Raw genomic sequence first — 22,274 nt, forward strand, 5'->3', positions numbered from 1 at the left:
AAAATCAGAAAGCTCATCATTAACTAGGGAACCAAAAAGTACAATGCCTTGAACCAAACACAGAGTTAACAGAGTAAGGAAATGATTACCCCAGGCCAGGAAAGAATTCCAACTGTGAGTGCAAGACTTGCGAATGGATTGCTGTTTTTGGCGCACAAAAAACTCCTTTGCTATTCCCTATAGATGCTCTCTAGAGAGACCTACCATTTCGGTTCAGAGTCCAAGAAGATGGACTCATCAGAGAGTCATTTTAGGAACTGCAATATTGTAAGTCAGATAGATGTATATCTAGAAGACAAACCGACTCCCTGGTGAGATTCCTGACAAGGGGAACCAAATGCCTTATAAGGACACTAGGATCAACAAAAAAACCCGTCCTCTAATTTTTTCCCACTACGTTTGGATTCAGAGGAATGGGAGGGAGGGCATAGGTGAAACACCAGACCATAGGATTGGCACACATTTCCCAAGTCATTCAGTCTTTCAGCAAGTGCTCACATTGGCATGCTCGAAAGGCTACATAAGAAAAGTACCATCAAGAATTACACTTTTTGCTACGTTTGATTCTGTATGCATTCTATAGAAAAATGCAATATTTTTTGTCACTCTTAAAGCCAATATGGCTGGTTGTAATGTTATACACAACATCTGAGCATGCAACAGACGTAAGTAGCGTTTCTGAATGCTGCTATTGGCATGAACGGCACATTAAAGGCCAGACGTACATGCACTGCTAGTCTTTTTTTCATTCTTAATGTAATGTAAACTTCTACGAGTCATTGCACAGGATAGTATGTCAACTAAAACATATTAGACATGATTGACAAAAGCTTCGCTTTGTGTAAGAGTGACTTACTCTTGTAGAGTTCCTGACTTATTCCAGAATCCGAGGACAAAAGATATATAAGAGTCCGTCACATCAAAAGTGTTTACGAATCAGACCCAAATGTTAGTTTAAATTAACCACAGGTGAGTTATTACCTACATCTTTGTTAAATGATGGTTCCTTCTTTCACTGTGTCTTGTTGCCTGCATTTTCTGCAGCCCTTGGTATACATTAGTATGTTTTCTTTGGCTTGGACAGTATTCAATCACAAGCCCAAACAAGCATAGTTAACATATTCGTTCATAGACCCTACAAGGAAGCACAGGTGGGTGGAGTGGAAATGTTTTGGGGGTTATTATTGTTTTCGGTTTAACTGATTACGATTCAAGCTATTTTTTGCTACACGACATGTCGGATAGACCAGTGGTTCCCAACCTGTGGTCCGGGGACCCCTGGGGGTCCGCAAAGCCTTCTCAGGGGGTCCGCGAGAGCCTAGAAAATTAACAAATATGAACAAATATTGACAAATTAGGTCCCCAGCTTCCAGTAATGACACAGGCGGGGGTCCCTGGATTCCGATGATGATTCATTGGGGGTCCCTGGGTTCCATCAATGTTAAAGTGGGGGTCCACAGAAGTCAAAAGGTTGGGAACCACTGGGATAGACTTTATTGCCTTCCTTCTATGTAAATGTATACACATGAATATCACCTGACTTAATTATTTGCCGTTTGAATGCTTACTAAATAAATACCCCCACTCCATGAACAATTCTTTGATCCTGTGTGTGAATTACGTATCACACGCAGAGTGACATATGGTTATAAACAAATTAAATTGAAGGTGAGGCTGGGACGTACTATTTCCACAATTTCTGTTCCTTCACTCTTCACCTAAACATGGGATTGTACATCTTTTTTTGAGAGACAGCTTCGCTAATTACACTGCAAAATATAGAAGGCTATTTCTTGCATCACTGGCCTTTTCTGCAAAATAACTAATACATCAAATTCAGATTTTGAAAGTGAAGTGAGATCACTGAAAAACATGCTTCAAAGCAGTACTTTAAATGAAAATACAGAAGTGCAGATACTATTAAGAGTACCAATTCGCTCTTGAGAAGTGCTGGTACTCGCCCTTTCAGATAAAAAAAGAGCAGATACTCAGTACCGACAGTACCTGCTCATTTAAATCAATGCTCCAACGACATTTCAAAATAAATATTTTTATTCTGGTTTTGTTTAACACTGTCTTGTTTCTAAGACAGTATGACCCAAGGTGGTGAGCACTGAGGAAAGATAGGTGCAAATATGCAATCAACACTTATTTCAAATGGCCTTGGGATACTAACGGGGGTTTCCAGCACAGAGGACTACTGATACCCTGGCATTCCATAATTCAGACGTGCAGGAATACTGCCGCATTCCAGGGTATTAGAGTGGGAATTTTTTTCCACTCATGATTCCCATTATTGTTCTTCATTATGTGCCATTTTCTGCCTGCACATTTTGTTAAGTTTTTGCTGGTAAAATGTTCAATGGGGGAAACATTTAGGAGTGTGGTTTCACTTAGTTATTTGTAATCCCAATTCGGCCACTAATTTACATTATTTTACATTACATTAGAGATATTACATTAGAATATCTGCCTAGCAAATAATTCGCCCTCGAAGAATGCATCTGTTACTCCATGTATTGCACAATTTTATGTAACCATCTGTAGCTTCCCCAGCCTGATATCATCTGAATGACTAGGCCACATATGGAGCTGTAAATCACTTCTTTATTCCTCTGCATGCATCTGTGAATGCCCAACATTCTAAAGCAAACTCATATATATTCTTTTCTAGCGATACTTCACACACTTATATTCTGGGAGCCGTAAAGGTTCCATTCAAATCATGCAAGACACTACATCTCCCCCTCTGTTAAATGAAAAATTGCTAATTTTTAGAAATCATTAAACAGACACAAAATCTACATATATATAGAGACATGCACAAATATATACCTCCAATTAATCTTCTTGGTTCTTTGATCTGTCTACCCGATCTGGTTCCTGGAAACTGTGACTAGTCATTACCATTGAGTTTTCACAATTGGTCTTACTTTCACCATCTTGAGTTGAAGATCAAAGAAACACAGACCGAAAGTGAGAAACGTCTCTGGATAGGAACTTCCCAGATCAGTGGGCAGTAACCATGTGTCATTTGGAAGACATTACTGAAATGGTTCAGTATCGTAAGGTGCATCCCATTTACTTCTCCAAAGTTGTCTTGCAATAACCAAATCTCTCTTTTGGAATGAGAGGTCTTTCGCATGTTGCCTCTTGTCCACATACATTTTCATTTTCTGTTTTTGTACCAAGTTCTTTATTCGAATCAAGTTTTCAGTAATATCTCTCTTGATATTCCATTGGGGTATCTTGGTTGCCATTGCTCCCCCAAACATCAAAATGGTAGGACTTTCACCTGTATTCGAGTGGGATGTTGAACAATAAGCTTGTATAGTGCAGCACTGTTCTTAAATTTAACTTCTCAAGAGTTGCATACTGCACTGCTTTCTTTAGCGTACTCATAAAATGCTCAACAAGTCCATTGGCCTGTGCTGTTAGAATTAATCCAAAAAAACTCACTAGTTTTAGCCTTCAAGTTGTCTATCACTTCCTGATCTTTCAAAAGTGAGTGATCTAAGGTCAACCTCCTTGCTTGATTGTCTGAATTACACTTCATCTTAAAAACAACAGCTGCATGGTCAGAAAATGGGCGGCTATGTGTCGAATATCTATAATCTCCGCTATAACTGACCTATCTACCAGAAAGTCATCTATTCTTGATTGGTGCTTATACTTTTTATGATAGCCTTGATCTAAGCCATGATTTTCTTGCCAGATATCTGACAATGCAAATTGTTTCATTAAAGATTTAATGCATATCTGTGATTTTGGACATCCTAAATATATGTTCTTACTTGATTTGTCCAAACGGTTATCCAGAACCACATTAAAATCACCTGACATTATTATTGGGTATGGGGTGTTCAGTAATGCACAACACAATTCTTGGAAGGACTCAGTGTCATATATATTAGAGCTATAATAGCCCATTAACGTATAAACCTTCTCAAAGATTTTAATATTTCCTATAAACCACCTGCTCCTCCTATCTGATTTATGGCTAATTAAAGAGGCATTTAGTTGGTTCTTAATTAAGATGAAAACCCCTCTCGAGTGGCTAGTATGGTCTTTGCAAACCATCTGTTTCACCCATCTCTGGGATTTATGGATGTGAGAGAATTCCTTACTAGTAAGATGTGATTCCTCCAATACCAATATCTGAGCTGGGGCATCCCTCAAATATTGAAATATTGTATTTCTCCTGCAACTTACTTGAAGACCGTTCACATTCCAAGATAAAACTTGGAACTCTCTTTTATCTTCCTTCATCATTACTTTCCCAATTTTTAAGGTAAACGTCTCCTGAGTGTCCCAGTGAGATTCAAGGCACATCGTTTTGTTTTTGCTTCCAATGCTCCATACCCGGTGCTCCCCTCCCTACCCCAACAAGCCCCTTCCCTGGATAACCCTACCCTGCTCCAACTTGACTGTGATAGCCATTTGGGCACTACCGGGCTTGTCTAAATGTGAAAAGGAGAAGAGCAGGAAATAGTACAAACCACTTAGTAATTAGAAGCTTTACCGGTCAGAGAGACTTGAAGCGAAAAGAAAAAAAACAGGAAGCCACAGCAACCCTAGAGGTTTCTTATGACTTATTTCTTAATGACTCTAATAGATTGTCCGCATCCTCCCAATCCCTTAAATTGTCCATTTTGTTATTCATCATAACTTTTAGAGTGGGAGGGAAATTTACCTGTGCTGTGCCACCCATTTTCTTGAACTCATCCATCCTCTTCCCTAATTCCCGCTGTTTATTTGACGTGGCATGGGAGATATCCGACCTTATTTCAAAGGAACAATCCTTCTCACTCAGCGTTCCCAACTTTAATGCCTTGTTCAGTATTTTGTCTTTAATGGAATATGTGAGGAAATTCACTAGAATCCTTCTGGGCTTGTTCTTATTTGCAGACTTTCAAAATGGGTCTAGGTGCACTCTCTGGATATCTTTTACCAACGTATCTTCCGAACCCTCCCAGGCACCACTGTGTATTAATAACTCAACTACCAATGCCCTAACATCTTTTCCTTCTTTCCCTTCCGGGACATTCATCAGTCTAATGTTATTCCTCCTTACATTATTCTCCAGGGATTCCAGCTTATCCAGGCTTTCTTTGTATTTTGCCTTTAATTTATCAATCTCCTGCCTGTCCCTGGTGGTGGTTTCTTTTAGTTTTTCTACCGAGACTTCCAGAGCTTGGGTTCAGTGAGTCAGCACGTCTAACTTATCTGCTAACTCTTCACACACCTCCTGTATCTCTTTCTGATTAGCCTAGGACAAGGAAAAGACATTTCTAATCTCCCTTATTAGGGACTGCAATAGCTGTTCCGAAGAGCAGGCCTGGGAGCCCTGCAGGCTTTCATCATCAAAGCGCGTACCCTGAAATTCCAAGAGTTCTGGGGTTTCTAATTTCCATTTCCTTCTTCACCTTGAGACTCCCGATGACCACCTACTTCACTGATTAGCAGCTTCTGAGCCTTTACCATGCTAGATGTGGTTAAAACATCTTCATTATTGTCAAATTATACTCCAGCTATTTTTGCCAGGCACCGGTATAGATTTGGGGTTAGTGGTATCGGACCCATCCCCGACCGACCATTATTACCCTCCCATGGTTCTACCTTGTCATTCTCCCAAATGATGCGTTAGGGGTGGAGGAATGGCAGGAATCTCAGACTTTAAAAAAACGACCTAAGAGAGGGAGTAATTTTCTTATTAGGTTCTAGGGCTGTCTTTTTCCATTGTGCCGATGCCTGAGCTCGGGGGTGTTTCTGGTTTGAGGTAGCTCTCACTCTCTGGGGAGTCCCTCCTATCTGTTCACCCTGAACAAATTCCTCACAGATATTCCCAAAGGACCCCCTTGCCCTAACTGATGTCCTCAAGGCATATCTGTTTAATCTCCCAGTCCGAATCTCCGTACCGCTTGTCTTCCACTGGCTCCAGGGTCTTCTTTTTTGCCCTTCTGGGGGGGCTGAGGTTCATCTCCCCTTTACTGGAGACACCACTGCTGTTGTCGGGTCGAACATCTGTTGGTTGCGAGGAGACACCAAAGTCTCCTCACTAGTGCTACCTCTGCCTCCACTACCCTCGCTCGCCCCCTCAGTGTAACCCTGGAAGTATGTCTATGCACCTTCTTAATGTCCAGGGTGGCTCTGCTCCAACAAGCTCTATCAATGTGAGCTCCTGCTACCTCCCCAGCGCCGCACAGCCTGCCCAGGACCCGCCGCCGTTCATAAGGAAAAAACGGTGACCAGTAAGGAAGAAGTTTACTTCTGCTTCCCCTCTCTGACATTCATCGACAATGCTCTTTGCGTGCTCTGCTTCTGCTCATCTCAATGTGATAGCGGGACTATTCGCCTGAGAGGCCTGGGGTCAGTTACTGGTTGACTGCCATGTTCTCTCCATCCCCAGAGTTGTAACCTATCCACACATTTCAACTCCTTTTTCGTTATTTTGACAGCCAGCACTATTTAATATCTGATAACTGTTTTTTACTGTGCTTTACAAACCTGGTTAAATCCATCTTTAGCGTTACCATTTCGTATATTGTATAACTTTATTTTCCTTGGCAGCGCTGTACCTTTTTGTATGTTCTTGGTCATAGTTTCTTGATCAATAATCTGTAGATTTTTAGGTGAAGCTCTCTTATCATTCACATGCTTCACATCAGCTAGAGTTGCGCTGTTTTCTTGGACCACAGCAAACTTTCCAGGTGAGTACTTTCTTCTTCGGGTTACTTATCCCCTATCTCATCAGCAGTTGTAGCGTCCTCCCCAGACTGGTGCCCGCTGAATTACTAGACCACACACAGTGCTTTAAATGACCTCTGCATGCATCTGTGAACTCCCAACATTCTAAAGCAAACTGTCACACATTCTATTATAGCAATTGTGCCACACACTGGTATGGAGTCCTCGGGGAGCCATAAAGGTTGCACTCAAATCATGCAAGACACTACACCATCTAACTCTACATCACGCCCTGACCAATCGCATATTCACAATAATTTTGCATTGAGCACAGTTTTATCAGAAATATATGTGGATGACTGTTAACTTACGTGGACATTTTGTTAAACAAGTGGCTCCAAAACTATATTTTCCATCTGGGTTTACATCCATTTGATATGTATTAGGGTTATACAACAGCAACGGTGGACAGTTTTCCTTACATGTATTCCCATCACGAAACCGACGACAGGTCTGTAATTAAGCATAGAATATCAACAAATGGAAATAGTATGTATAGTATGTACTATATAGCCTGCTTATTTATTCTTGTATAATAACGTAAAATTGCACTAAATCACAGATTGCATTAATTACTGTTCATAGTGAAACACATATCATAATACTCATGATATCGCTTGAGTGTGAATTTCCCTTGGGGCACAAATGTAATCACATGCATACTAGTTTTCGTTAAATATATTTCTCAAAAGAAATTGACATGTAAAAACGCTTTGCATAAACCATATGCATATGTGCAGATTAGGATATGCCTTTTAGAACCATGGTTTGGAGTTGGGGAGGGGCAACATGACTCCTTACAGGCTTCACCCCTTTGTGAGTCTTGGCCCCTTCACTAATTCATCAGTGATAATGAATAGCATAGAACACTCAGTGAGCTGCATATGTACCATTTATGCCATGATAGGGAAAATAAATGTTGCCCAAATAAATGTTATGTAGAATAACTCTGCTAAAACACACATACATTCACACGATGATCACTAGAGAGCAGATGTAAAATTCAAACTTATTAACAGAGTAGACAAAAAAGCACTGTTTAATGCCTCACAGATTACAATTAACTTTACACAAAGGAACAACTCCCAATAGTCACAAAAAGCCTGATTTAGAAGTTGGCGGACAGTTTACTCCATCACAATGGTGATGGATGTCCCATTCGCTGAAATCTTTTATCCCATTATATCCATTAGGATTTAGATTTTGTCGGACGGGACATCCGTCGCAGTTGTGACAGAGTAACCAATCTGCCAACTTCTAAATCAGGCCCAAAGTCTCTCCAATTAGCTTTTTCCCCACTGCAAAAAATGTATACACCCTTGCATCTTTGGTTGAATATTTTTTTATTAAAACATGTACATATGAGCAATGGCGTGCAAAAATTTATATATGCAGATGGTCAGAATATCATATGAGATTTATCGTCATTGGTGATGGAGAGGGTCATTATGACTCTCTTGAGGCTACGCTTCTCATGAGTTAAGTCCCCCAAGACTCAAAATGTTAATAAATAGCATAACACTTTACACATCTGCATATATACTATGTGTGTGAGCGTTTGTGTTCACTCATGTGTGAAGCAGTGGAAACATTAGTAGAAGTAAAATTTGTAGTATACAGAATAATGGAAATTCCACTTCAGTTACTGCCGCTTTTCAGTGTATCTCTAATGTGAGAATTTTCTATCAACCTCTTAAAAACTCAACCTTTTCTAAATGAATCCCCTAAATATCCCAGCAGGTTAAACATGTTTGAGACACGTGCCGTAATTGCAGGTGTAAAGTCATTAGAGGTACTGGGCCACCGCTGACCCGTCAATGGCACACTATCAGTAGTGACACATTAATGGATAAAATACTACATTTTTATACTGCAGATTTCATTAGCTGAAGGCAAAAATGAGCAGAGGTTTTATGTTCAGATTTGATAAACTTTAGTGCAGGTACTTGCACAATGCAACGGTGTGCTATGTGACGAAGAGCAGTGCATATCACTTCTAACAATTATCATGTGCAAACATTTTTGTGCCGGAAGTTTTTGCAAGAACAGGACTGAAGCTATATTAGTGCATTGGAATGTGGAGCTCGCAATTGAAGGCAATGAAGCAGCAGTGGCCAATAAGAACCGATATAGGCCTGCTGCTGTCAAGCATTACAATGGCCTAATGCACAACCTTTACCTTGAACATTCACAGCAAGCGCTGTGCAACAAACGTTTTGGAACCAGACGGGGTCTTAAATGGTCGACATAGCCCACTATTGCTCACGTTGAGTATAATGAAACCTCATCATGTCTCTGCAAAGTGGACCTAATGGGTCGGGAACAGTCCAAACACCTTTAAGATTTCATGCAAAGTCAGATCAACTAGAGGCATACAAAGTAGTGGAACTTGGTTTTGCTTGGAATCCTAACACCATGTAATAAAAGAAAAATCCAAAATGTAAAACGTGTGATATTTCAGACCCAGTATGTGCAATTTCACAAAATTCAACACGTTTTGCCTTTGAGAGTGTGCCTTGAGAACAAACCTCATGCAAATCATAGTTCACTCAGCTTTTGTCCTGTTGGGCAATGATAAATCATGTTTAGCATAAGGGCGTACAAAGCTTAATTAGCACAAGCACTACCAATGACATTGTTTCACGTTCACACAATACTGCAGACTTTTTGCAGCTTTTTGCTGCAAAGATCTTGGTAAAACTGGGCCTTAGTCTGAAAAACTGGTTGTCAAAGGCTCCAGTGTCTCATATCAGCTGTTTGTTTGTCTCCAAATAGGCCATACCACTACTGCACCAATGGTTACATTTGATCATATCATCCTTAATATGTGTCTTTCACTATTTTATTCCTTTTCTAATACTCTCCCCACGTGCTATCACTTCACCTTTATTTAATCATGCACCCACTCTTTCGCCCAGTTGAGTCTTGATCACCAAAGCTACACATAGCACTCTGAAGTTGGTTGGTATCTGCATGAACGACTATGTCCATTCTCAAAGTTAGTTATGCACCCAGGCTTATGCGCCACTATAATTTTGCTTTGACATATTATGATGCTAGCAGCTCATGCTTATGCATTATTTCTATCACTCCTCTTCGCTTCAATGTTTACCAAGCAACAAACACACAAGACCACACCTGCGGACCTCACACACAATACTGAAACACTACCCAGACAAGCACGTGGTCTTCTCTTTTAGCACAACCACGGGGTATTCGGCTACCCATCCGCAAACGTGCTTCTGTTTTGTACCATGGCTTTTTTGTAACAAATTAGAGGATTTTCCTGAGTCAGTGGCTGTCTGCTTTACCATATTATCTGCCTGTGGATCGAAGTTATTACATCCCAGTTTGATTCTAGTAAGAGTAGCATATTATAATTGTCAAATATAGGTTATTAGTATATGCTCCCTGATGTCATTGTATTAGTGATTCTGAGGTGCCAGAATTTTTATAATCCAAATTAATATTTTTGTCAGTCTTTTCATTGTTCATAAATCTCAGCAGAATTAAAATGTCAACTTCCTAGAAACGGAGTTTCAACCTCGATTGCTATTTCTAATTGCAGATATGTAAAAAACAGATACCATGCTCAAATACCCAAAAATATTATGGGATAAAATAGTCAGTGATTTGTACAAAAGGATTGATCGATCAAGACACTTAACATTATTTAGATTTGGCGGATGGGATGCTACTACATTATAGCCTATGATACTTATAATTACACTTTTTCTATGATGGAACTTGTTGGACTTTTTGCCTTACACAGGGTCATCCCCAGTCTTTTTGCCTCCTTCCTCCTGGTTTTTCTGATCTCTCACTGTTGGCTCTAGGACTCTGAGCACTTTATCACTGCTGACCAGTGCTAAAGTGCAGGTGCTCTCCCATCTAAAGTTGGTATGATTGGCTTATACCTAATTGGCATATTTATTTACCTATAAGTCCCATGTACAGTGGTATCTCCATACCCAGGGCCTGTAAATTAAATACTACTAGTGGGCCTGCAGCGCTGCTTGCGCCACCCACTGAAGTAGACTTTCAAACCTGTCTCAGGCCTGCTAGCGCAGGGCCTGTGTGCGCAGTTTTCTGCCAGAGGGACCTGGCATCTAAACTTACTTGCCAGGCCCAGAGCTCCCCTTTTACTACATGTAAGTCACCCCTAAGGTACGCCCTAGCTAGCTCTATGGGCAGGGTGCCATGTATGTAGAAAGGCAGGACATGTGCCAAGTTGCGTGGCCTGTCCTGGTAGTGACAAACAGCCTAACTGGTGTCTCACTGCTGTGAGTGCTGCCTTCTCATAGGATTGCATTAGAAATGCCCTGCCTTCTGTGTGAGGGGTATTGTCTGATTTATGAGGGGTAGCGTAGGCGTGTTTGGTATGGTTGTGATGGTGATAATAAATGCTGCCTAATGGTGTGGGTGTATTTTTTATTACTATCACAGAAATGCCACTTCTAGAAAGTGCGCATTTATCTGTGCTTATGACTCTGGTGTTTTGCAACTTGACTCCAATCCACGTCTGGGCAGAGTGACAGTTGGGGCTTTGTGCATACTTTTCAGACAGCCTGTACACAGGGAGGGTGGAGGTGTCACAGAGATGCATCTGCATACTGAATAGTCTTCCTGGGCTGAGAGAAGGGAGAGGCGGGGCACACCTGCATTTGTAAAGACTGTGCCCTGGCCTCACACAATAGGGTCGTTAACCCCCCACTGATGTTTGGAGCCTGTGCTGAAAGGAGAGAGGGGGCACTCCCAGAACCAGTTGTAACTGGCTGGATCCTCCTCTCCCTACCATTGTAAAACCCTGTAAGAACTGACTATAAGTACAGGGGAATTTTCCCCACAATTTGGAGACTCTTGGAATCATCCTGGAACTGGACACCAAAGGCTGAAAGGACTCACCAGGAACCGCCATGGACTACTGCTGCTGTGCTGACCTGTGACCTGCCTGGTCACTGTGAAGGACTTGCCACTTGCTGCCTTTCCCTTGTGCTGGCCTGTAGCTGGGCCCTCCACCTGAGGACCTTGTCTTAAGATTCTGCTCCCCAGGGGCAGGGTGCTGTGGCCCTTGACCCCCGCATCCATTTCTTCACGAGGGGTGCTTCTCCGTGGTTTGCAGCACGCTTATGGAGCCTTGGGTGCCCCTTTAAATAAGATCACCGCAGCGGCCCGGGAAGCTGGAAGAACACTCGCGCACGGCATCGGGTGCAGGCGAGTGTCTGCTCGGGCCCCAGGAGGGGTCCGATCTTCTTGTCTTCACGGCAGGACGAGGGGAAGGCGCGGGGAATGCCCCCTTCCCCCCGGCCTCTGCGTTAGGAGCAGGATGCTCCTTTTCTGCTGTTAGGTAAAACAGGCATTATTGTGCCCCCCCCCCTTGGTGGAAGGGCCAGTGGAGGCCCGGGGGGGGGCCCCAGAGAGCGTGGGTCCTGGGACGGGCCTGTCATTAAACCGGAGGGGGTGCGTGGTACCCCCCTCCTGCCCTAAGTTGTTTTTGCTGGTTTTGGCCCCCCTTGTGAGGGCCGGTTGAGGCCCTGTGGGGCCCCCAGTAATCACGGTCCCCGGAGGGGCCTGTCTATAAAAGAGAGGAGGTGCATGTCGCCCTCCTCTGACCCCAGAGTATAAGGGAGGCCCCGTTTTGCGCATAGGAGCGCCGGGGCCCCATTGTTCACCTTCTATGCACTGGAGGTGTCTTCATCCAACCAGGTACTGTTTAAAGGACCAATATAGTTGCCATCCAAAGTTCTTTCTACAGACTTTTGTTTGATTCATATATTACCTACCTGCGTTTGATGTTTTTACATACGTGTATGCAAATGTTCCTTTTATGGACATGCTTGCTCATATGTTTTTCTAACTTGCCATATGTTTTCTAATGTTCCTACTATGGGCATTTTATGATATTCTTATGACAAGTGCTGTGATGTAATAATGTGTTTTCCTGACTACTGCTTATGTTGAGAATACTGACTACCCTGTGTGTTATGTGTGACTACTGCTAGGTTGCAGAGTAACTAATGTGTAACGTTCTGACAACTGCTAAGGTAGCAGGATAGTACTGATATGTGATGTTTGGTCTGATAATTGCCTTGTGTACAATACAGTATATTTTCATATAATCTGGTGTTGTGTTTCCTTTGTGGTGGGGATATTGCGTCACATGTGTTGTGTGTGTTGTGCAAACGCTTTACACATTGCCTCCAGGTTAAGCCTGACTGCTCGTGCCAAGCTACCAAGGGGGTTAGCAGGGGTTATCTTGGACGTGTAACTCCCTTGCCCTGACTAGAGTGGGTAAGTTCTGCCTGGCTGAGGTGCATACCCTAGCCAACCAGAAACCCCATTTCTAACAGAACTCAACAGCTTTGATCTTAAAAATCAAGGGAGATCTAGAAGAGAAAGCATGCTATAAATATGTATCTTACCAAGCAGTCACTTTCTCGAGGTCCTGTGCAGCCAGATGCGCAGTGGCTGTGACAGCAGTCATCTGGCATCCTTCCTCTGCAGCGCCGTGAACACTGCTGGGCACAGATCAACTTCGTAACTGAAAAAGATAAGAACAAAGAGTGGGTCACAAATTTCATCACACATCATGAGGAATACTGAGGACTGTTAAACATTGAGGGAATTGTGAAATAAAGCACGTTCCTATAGTTTGCCAAGAAAACAGGGACAATATTTGTGAGCTGATCGGGAAAAATATGTTGACATATTGAAAGCGCCTGTCCTTAACTACAAAACTCAGCTATGCCTCTTCGGTACTTTGTCTCTGCTAACAAGGGAGGTAGTTATCCAGTGATCCCTGCATAATGAATGGGTGTCACGTGTGGTAGGTGTTTTTTTTTTTTTGGTCTGCAATACCACAGCGCAAATCCTCAACTGAACGAGCTTTGTATTCGTGTACACCAGGTGAAAACGGTGAGCTCGACGAGGTAATTTTGTAGTGGTCCAGCAATCCTTACAAACGTAAGTTCCAAGTGGTGTGGCGATTTGGGTGGTACACAAGTAAGGTTATATGGTCTAGAAATCCTCCTATTTCTCTAGTTCAAGTGTTGTTTTGGTCTAGTTTTGCCCCAGAGGCAAACCATAACAAGCACTTGCAATGCAACGGGTCTTGCATTTGCGCTATGTAAACCCCAGCACGATCGCGTTGCGTGGAACATAAAAAGATAAAGTAGCCCAGAAACCATGCTGAAAACATCGAACCTTATATGTTTTCAGTGGTTTACCGGTGCTGTGTAGGTGGACTAAATACCTGAAAACACATGACGTATGCATGCCTTTCACAAATGAAAGCAAGCGGATTTTAAAAGGCAAGCCCACGATCCAATGTAAGTGATTGACATGACATGGGTGTGGTTAGATGCCCAAAGAGAGATTACAGCAGGGGACAGAGCTCTTTGCGCTCGCCCCTAAAAAGGCAGGCTGCGTTTTCATAGTCCAGTCTTAAAGGTATGAGCAGCTTTGTGATGTTGAGATGGTTTACGACAAGAAGGGATAAGCAAGTGGAAGCAGTGTAAAAACACATAGCAAAAAGAAGATATTTTGGCAATTTGAGTTAGAAGAAAGTCTATGGGCTTAAGGTACTGAAATAAGAGACCCATAGAAGCTCACTACCATAAAATGAACCAAAGCACTCTGGATCCTCTGAGGACGACAACTTATGTTTTGTCTCTGTTCAGCTTGTGTTGTGCAACTCACAATCAAACCAAGATGTGATTAAGGAAGTCCTGAAAGGCTGCTTGCAGATTCACTACCCTTCGCCACACTGATATTAATAATTCAGCCACATTTTAACTTTTCTGCCATGTCAATAACAGGTCTATAGCAAGAGGCTGTCTGTGGAGGTGTGTAGTTTGATGTGAAATCTAGTGAAAATTATGCTGAGGGCTGCATAATATATTAGAATTTTCCATTTGGTTACATTATTTGTGCCCACATAAATTATCTGCTCATGGTAGGGAGTAAATAGTCAACCTTTTGGCGAATGTCCACAACACTTCACATGATAATTTTTCATGGCGATAACTCAGCCAAACATGGTGATAGACCCCCACTGTCAATGGGACACCAGAAGCTCCAATGTCCTTGGTGGATTCAGCATGCATCATCGGCCTGATAGAAGTGTCTACTGGCAGGAGATCCGGCATATAAATAAATCCAAAATGAGGTGATCGTCTACCAAAGGTGCAGACCAAGAATCTGCTATTTTCTAATGGCACCCTGGATACTGTCCACCTAAGAATCATGCCCTTTGTGTTAACATTGGCTTTTATGATTGCAGTGTTAAAAGTGGAGGCTTCTTACATGCAGAGAGGACGAGTAACCACCTACAAAATATGTCCCTTTCTGCTTTGTGAGGAGAATGACTGTTTTGGTTTTCCCCAATCTTCATATTGGATCAATATGCTCCTACTGCTTAAAGCAAAATGGTCATAGCATGATTGGCTGTTGTGTCCAGTGACTGTGCCAGATGAATCATTTTCCTGGACATGGGTGGCTCTGCAGAAAGCCTTCAAACAGCCTTGCAACCTTTGGAATAACCAAGTCGCAGAACATCTAGCACAGAAGCCATCTTGGCCTCCCCAACGCTGTAATGCAATATTTGCATGTATAGGTACATGGTCACTTTGCGAGGTATGCTAGCAGACAGACATCAGAAATACTTCTTACTTATAATGGTTTTGTGATAATTGTTGGGATGGGAAAATCCTCTGCTTGATATACAGGCTTGTACCCCTACCTTAAGTGACCTAACTGCATGTGAGACTGGTACCCTGATATTTTACAGGCCCAGCTAGCAGACTAATCTAGTGTGTGTGTGTTTGCTGAAGCCGGTCCTCTTCATAGTAATGCCAGGTTTTCTGTGAGCTGGAGTGGCAAAACAAGCTTTCTTTCTTTTTTCAACATGGGACTAATGTCCACATCTTAGTTTGTTGTCTTGAAACAGTTGTAGCAGCACACTAATTTGTGTTGAATTAATAGTCCTGTACAGAACTTTATTCTGCACCACAGAAGACTGGGGTCGAGAGAAAAGGTCCACTTCAATGAGGTACCTAGACCATTACATTGAAAGATAGTGTGCATGCTGAGTGCATGCGTGCATTGTGCATGTGTGGCCCATACATCATGGCGAGGCTCTGTGGGAAATGTATGTTTGCTGTGGCCAGTGGAATCCATTTTGGATGGCACCTGGTTAAGCATGGCACAATGCTGGACAGATACAGCTTACTCAGACAGTGTAAGTGTATTGCTTATATTCCTGTGGCTTGAGGGTGGAGACCCAGACAATGAAGTATAATGTGCTCTTTCTGGGGATTCATGGGACTGGCATCAACTGAATATTGCGCAAAGAAGATGAACTACAGTACAGTGAAGGGAGTGAGTCCGGAGTACTTTCTGGGTTCTATGCTGAACAGATTTTACACACACAAGGCTTGCTGGTATGGTGCTCAGAGTGAGCAACAGACAGAAGCCTGGCAGCTAATAGCAGGGTGGGAGGACAGTGAAGTATGTTCTTGGCATTGAGGAAGAGATGTAGCAATATCCCGCTAACCCGATGGGTGGGGTGACCTGAGAGAATGGGAGCAGCATGTCAAATGGTACACTGTAGAACAGTGATGACCGGAGGGGACTGAAAGCAGTGAAAATGAAAATATGGGTTTGACTCTACGATGAAGTGGGCATACTGGCAGTGTTCCCTCAGACAGCCCAAACAGTAGGCAGTATTGTTAGTTTTCCTGTGTAGGGGCTGAGCAGTGGAGACCCAACATAGAGTGGTCATTTCAGGAACAAAGTTGGGTTGTCCAGGGGATCAAGGGTATTAACATGAGAATAAATCCAGCTTTTCTGGTGTGAAGACTGACTGGGCCTCATGTGTCTTCAAACACTTTTTGCAGAAACTGCAACAACAACAAAGTAACAGATGGAAAGCTTGGATTAATCTCAGCCCCTGGCAATCACTCTGGGCCACATTACAGTCCATCGTTTTTCATCCATCATGCTAATCCAGATAAAGGACCACCTTAAGGAAATCAGTACCGACCCCCCTTCCCATGGGAACAGTAAGTTCCAAACAAACAAGTAAGGCCACCCCTATAAGGAACCACAGCATCCCCAGAACGGTTTTACCTAATGTATGCTCAGTAGGGTGTAGCTTGATTTCTAAGGTATAGAGAGCACAGGAACCATGTCTGGGAACTTAGGCTGCCAACTGTAACAACAGCAATGTGATAGATGAAATGCTTGGATTAATCTCAGCCTCTGGCAATTGCTCTGGGGTGCTTTTTAGTCCATCTTTGCTCACCCTTCATGCCACTTTACAGAAAGGCTTACCTTATCCACATCAGTAATCACCCTGCTCCTTATAGGAACAGTCCATCCTGAACTAGCTGATTTGTACATAGCTAGGTCAAATCTGAGGTGACATGGTGAGCAAAATAAAACAAATGGACTGGGATTCGGCTCAAGTTATTAGCTTTGGCTGAGACCGCTTCGAGCATTCCACACATCGCTGTTTTGTTTGCTTCAGTGCAATGCCCTAGATTGGTTGGGTATGCCCAGACATGGGTCCTGTTCTCACTGTACCACTAGGGTGAAGCTGTACCTACTGACGGGCCCCAGTCATGGCAAAGCTTGCCTTGGGTTGCTTGTGTTCAGGTTCAGAGAGGGCATATCTTGTAAGTTCAGGCTGGACTGTTCCTATTGGAGCAGGATCAAGGCTGATTTGCATATAGCTGGGTTTCATCTGAGGTGATCAAAATAAAGATGGACTGGGAGTCAGTCTGACTAATTACAAGTGGCTGACATTAGTTCAAGCATTCCAACCATCACTGTTTTTTTTACTTCAGCTCAATCTCTTTTTTTGCTGGCAAGCCATGCAACTGTTGTAACAGTTATGTAGAGGGAGGTATATGGAGGAGAATAGACTAATCAGAAGTTGCTTCTGTCTCTTTTTACAGAGCAAGTGAACAAATCACTTAATTTGGAGCATCAATCCTCCTAAAACACAAGTCCCTTAATGTGGATAGTTTTGGTTACTATGTAAAGTCTAATAGATATTATTCGACCAGTGCTGTTCTTGCCCTGTCAATTCTTTGAAGAGATCACTGTGCACTGATTATTGTTGTGTCTTGAAAACACATCAGTAAGCTGTGCCCATTATGCTTCATCAGTTCTCTGTTTTTACTTGTTCCTGCTCTATCCATTTTCATAGGGGAAACATTCTTTGACATGAAAAGTTGGCCTCCTGTAATTCAAACAGCATTATTTAAAATATTTCTTAAATGCAGTGTGATATTTTACCCTTTGTAATGAGTAAGCAAGGGACTTTACAGATAATGTCCTGTTCTATTGAAGGCATATTGCCTGATTTATAGTTTGGCAGATGGAATAGTGTGTGTCGAGATGAAAAACAAAATAACTAATGAACCCAATTCTGTGGGAGTTTTCTCCCATGGTGTGGTGTCATTATTGTTTTTTTTTCCCTGTCCCTCACCACCAAGTCACTGGCAGTGACAGAGAACAAGAAAAAGAATGACACTGTCAATGCTAAATAAGGCAGACAATATAATGCTCTTCCTCCGACAGCCTCTATGCCGTTGGGCCATTAGAGGAAGTATTCCATCAAACAAAGCCAACAGGGGCTCCACTGACAGAATACTTATGGTCCACCCTTCTCCTAATAAGATGGGCAGACAGAGAGGTTGGCAGACAGGGTACTCTGTTGCATTTCCAGGAAGCTCAAAGTTCCTGAATAGAGAAGACTGTGGTCCAGGGGAGCTAATTACTGTTTTCTGCCTGATTGGAGGGCTGAAAATACGTTGGGATCAATTGTGCCACTTGTGCTAATTGCCCTAGGTTTGTATGTTAATGAACTGTTTTTTCTGGAACCAACACTGAGGAACTGCCAGAAACCAGTAACATAGGGCAGATACTACATTGAACACCACCAAGCTTTGTTTTTTTTTTTTTTTATCAACACCAGGAAAACTATAATTTTGTAGTTGTATAAAATGAGAACATTCCATTGCTAAAGAAATTACCTATGGTGAATTATGAGGCTAAAGCCTCACTTCATGAAACCCTTGTTGTGTTCAATCTATCAGCAGACAACACAGGATCAGAGAAATGTTCCAAACCATTAGTAACCATAGAATAATGGTTGAGGGAAGTGCTGACCCTTTCCATAGACCTTTTTCTTCTGTGTTCTATGGAGCGGGTCAGAACTGTCCTCTAGGAAGCAATGGATATGTTTTGTTTAACTCAATTTATTTTGGTAAGAATTACAACTCTGCATAGCTGACTGCAAAGATGCCTCACATGAGGCTGCCTCTTTGTGGTTATAGCCCCGGACAGGTTTTTTTTTTCCCAACAGAACATTCTTAATCAAAAAGTAAAATACTTGACCCCTATGGGGCAATTAGCGTGTCCTCACAAGGGAAGGTCACTTGGTCTGTAGGTCCAGCCACACTCCGATAGGAACCTCTTCATTTTTTAAAATATTTTGCAACTAACCTTTATTGAAAGGTTGTTCCCGTTGGTCATTATGGGAACTGTTTGTTTTTCAATAATTCATGAATTGCTTAACCAGTTTTCTTCATTGTTCTGGCTTTTCGGTAATACATTTTATTCGTTTTGCTAATGCCTTGTTTGACTGTTTAAGCTCTCTATTTCTTTAACTGTGTTTCTATTTAATGTGCTGTTACACACTGACCTTAAACATGCTTCCCTGAAAGTTAGGGTTACTGCTCAGACAAAACCATTTGTATTGCTATTTCATCTACTGTTACACTACTTACCCTACTCATCCTACTCTGACATTTAGAGATGTTGCTCAGACCAATCAATCAAAGAGTGAGCAAAGCGATACTTTCAGGTGAAAGACTTTACCCCTGTAGGGACCCTGATCAGATGGCGTGAGAGTTCAATCACAACTCTTGTCACGGCTATCATCCACTCTCTGATAACCTGCCTTGCAGATTCTCTAAATCCCTGCATGCCAAATATAAGAAAGGAACACTCCTTGGGCACTCTTTCCAAGAGAAACCAGGTCACTATATTGCCCAGCTAAAAACAAGTGAACCTCATGATTGGAATTGAGTCACGAAACGTGGGCGAGCATTAGGTCATTACAAAAAAAAGAAATCAGTTGTATCCCATTTTGCCTTAATAATAGCAGACTTATCACAACAGTAACATGAACGTTATTACATGGACTTTGGGAGATAACAGAGAGTGTGAATAGAAAGGGCACAAATGTTAAAAGATTTTTGTACTAATATTAATAATTATATTTAAACTTACAACGTTGACAATTTTCAGGACCTGGTCCCCAGCAAGCTCCATGTAAGCAACTTGAATCACACTTTGGACCTAGAGTTGAGACATAATAAAGGATGAAACATCGAATAGGCTGCAAATAGCATCTTATTAAGTAATATAAAGACATTTTAATTTTAAAGTGATTATAAACTACTGAACATTTCTGTTATTTAAATATCACTTGATTATCATTTTAGATTAGCAAACAGCAATTGACAACTTTCACTTAATTAGAAGCAAGTGCATTTTGTCACAGTTTGACTCCAAGCCTGCATCCACTTTATGGTTACTTAGAATTCTGCATAAGCTGCTGCGCATGAGAAGGTTTAATGGACTAAAGTACTTGGTAAAGAGTGCTGCCGCTAATTATGTAAAGTAAAATACAATACTGCTCTGCCTTGTTTGCCATCTCATTTATACCCAATCAAATGTTTATATTAGCGCGTGCCTATTGTGCACCTCATCTAATCCTAAACTCTCATATATGTTAGGTAGTTTTGCTTTGTAGAGAGGCTTTGTCGAATTACCTTGGAGACATTTATAGAACACCAAGGTACTGGAAGGTATGGGAGTATTAACTTCTAGGACATCCCTCTTTTCTGGGGGCCCATGTTCTGTTTTGATTTAGCCTGAGCACTATAGTTCTGTCCCTTGCTCTTTCTTCCAGTGGTCTGTGTTGGGAATGAAACATGGTGAGTGACACAAAAAGGGTGATTGCAGTGAGTCTGTCTTGGCCAAAGGATGTCCCTTAGTAGTGGACAGATTTTAGGAGCGAGGCTGTTCATGTGTAGATCAGCAGTGGTACCTGTGGAGGTGCATGGCTGTCTCTGGCTCTGGGTGTTTAATTACTCTGCAATAGAACCAAACGTTCGGCAGACCAAATTCACTCAGGATTGTAACAATACATTTGGGTGCTGCAGCTGTCAGTCAAGGCTTAGGGATTAGCAATCAGACTCTCATCTCCTCCTCTAATAAGGTCAGATGTTTTCTTTTGTTCTCCATCCACTAAGCTTTACGCCTTCGATAGCCAATGCATTTTTGCAAATTGACAAACAAGGTAATTTTCACTTTACTTCACCCCTTCCCTGTTATAATTATTCAGTCCGGATGAAGACCTCGTCATAATTATTGATGGTTGGAAACAATCTCCAGCTAACAAAATGACATCATTTATTGTGTCTATGTATTTTATATTTTGCTGCACCATTGACTGTAAAAATAAACAATGTCTGAAAATATATTTCGAATGCTTATATTCTCAGAACAACTGTCTTTCTTGTGAATTAAGCCTCTGCCCACCCATTTTATTGTACAGTGGTGAGCCCACGTCAATGTGAGCATTAATCTGTTGCTGGTGATAACCGTTTGGACCTGTAGTCTCGGAGGAAGACTTCTTCTGAATATTTTCATGCCAATCAATGGCATTAATAGAAACTGACTTTTATATCACAATCCATCCCCACACAGAAAAGGGGAGTTATTTGAAAGGTCAAGGCTATTTGCTTGGTGAAGCCAGGTCTGTTGTAACACTTTTATTGTTTTTTTCCACTTAGAGGTAAAGCCACTTCCCATGGGAGGGATGGGGCAGATGATATCTGTGGCTGGAAAATGTGTTTCTAACTTAACAAAATGGAAAGATGGAAGCAGCCTGTTGAGACAGCCCAGCCACACTGATCGTATTTATGGGGACATGGAAGTTAGAAGCAGTTACCATTAAAATAATAGCCAGATATATTGGACTAAGTGAAATAAAAGTTCCACCAAGGCAGGTTTCACAAGGAGAATGTTTTTCTGTGATCAACTTGGATAGATTTGAAAAGCAAATTATACTGTTTCACATAGAAAATCATCAAGCAAATTCAGCACACAGAGTGTAAAGCTGCTGTGGTAAGATGATGGGAAAGAGCATTGATTAATTTTGCCCATTCTGAAGAAACAGAATTAACAGTTTAAAAAAACATAAAGGGCCTGAAAGAGCTATTAGCAGTTGAAACACCATGCAGTTCAAAACCTATAATCTAGGGAAGTTGAATGGATATATATATATATATATATATATATATATATATATATATATATATGGAAAATGTCACTTACCCAGTGTACATCTGTTCGTGGCATTAGTCGCTGCAGATTCACATTCTGTGCACATCCCGCCATCTAGTGTTGGGCTCGGAGTGTTACAAGTTGTTTTTCTTCGAAGAAGT

General features: G+C 41.8%; 1 protein-coding gene across 1 annotated transcript in view; it reads right to left on the minus strand.

Annotated features, from left to right (window-relative positions):
- Nucleotides 1-22,274, minus strand: part of EGFR (epidermal growth factor receptor) — a 526,637-nt gene that overhangs the window by 192,559 nt on the left and 311,804 nt on the right. Inside the window, exons 5-7 of the mRNA XM_069211504.1 lie at nucleotides 20,050-20,118; nucleotides 13,170-13,288; nucleotides 7,059-7,200 (exon numbers count right to left, since the gene is read on the minus strand). Coding sequence (XP_069067605.1) covers nucleotides 7,059-7,200; nucleotides 13,170-13,288; nucleotides 20,050-20,118 — 330 coding nt within the window. The remainder of the gene's footprint in view (nucleotides 1-7,058; nucleotides 7,201-13,169; nucleotides 13,289-20,049; nucleotides 20,119-22,274) is intronic.

Source organism: Pleurodeles waltl, chromosome 10, assembly GCF_031143425.1.
Source record: "Pleurodeles waltl isolate 20211129_DDA chromosome 10, aPleWal1.hap1.20221129, whole genome shotgun sequence".
NCBI classification, from domain to species: domain Eukaryota; kingdom Metazoa; phylum Chordata; class Amphibia; order Caudata; family Salamandridae; genus Pleurodeles; species Pleurodeles waltl.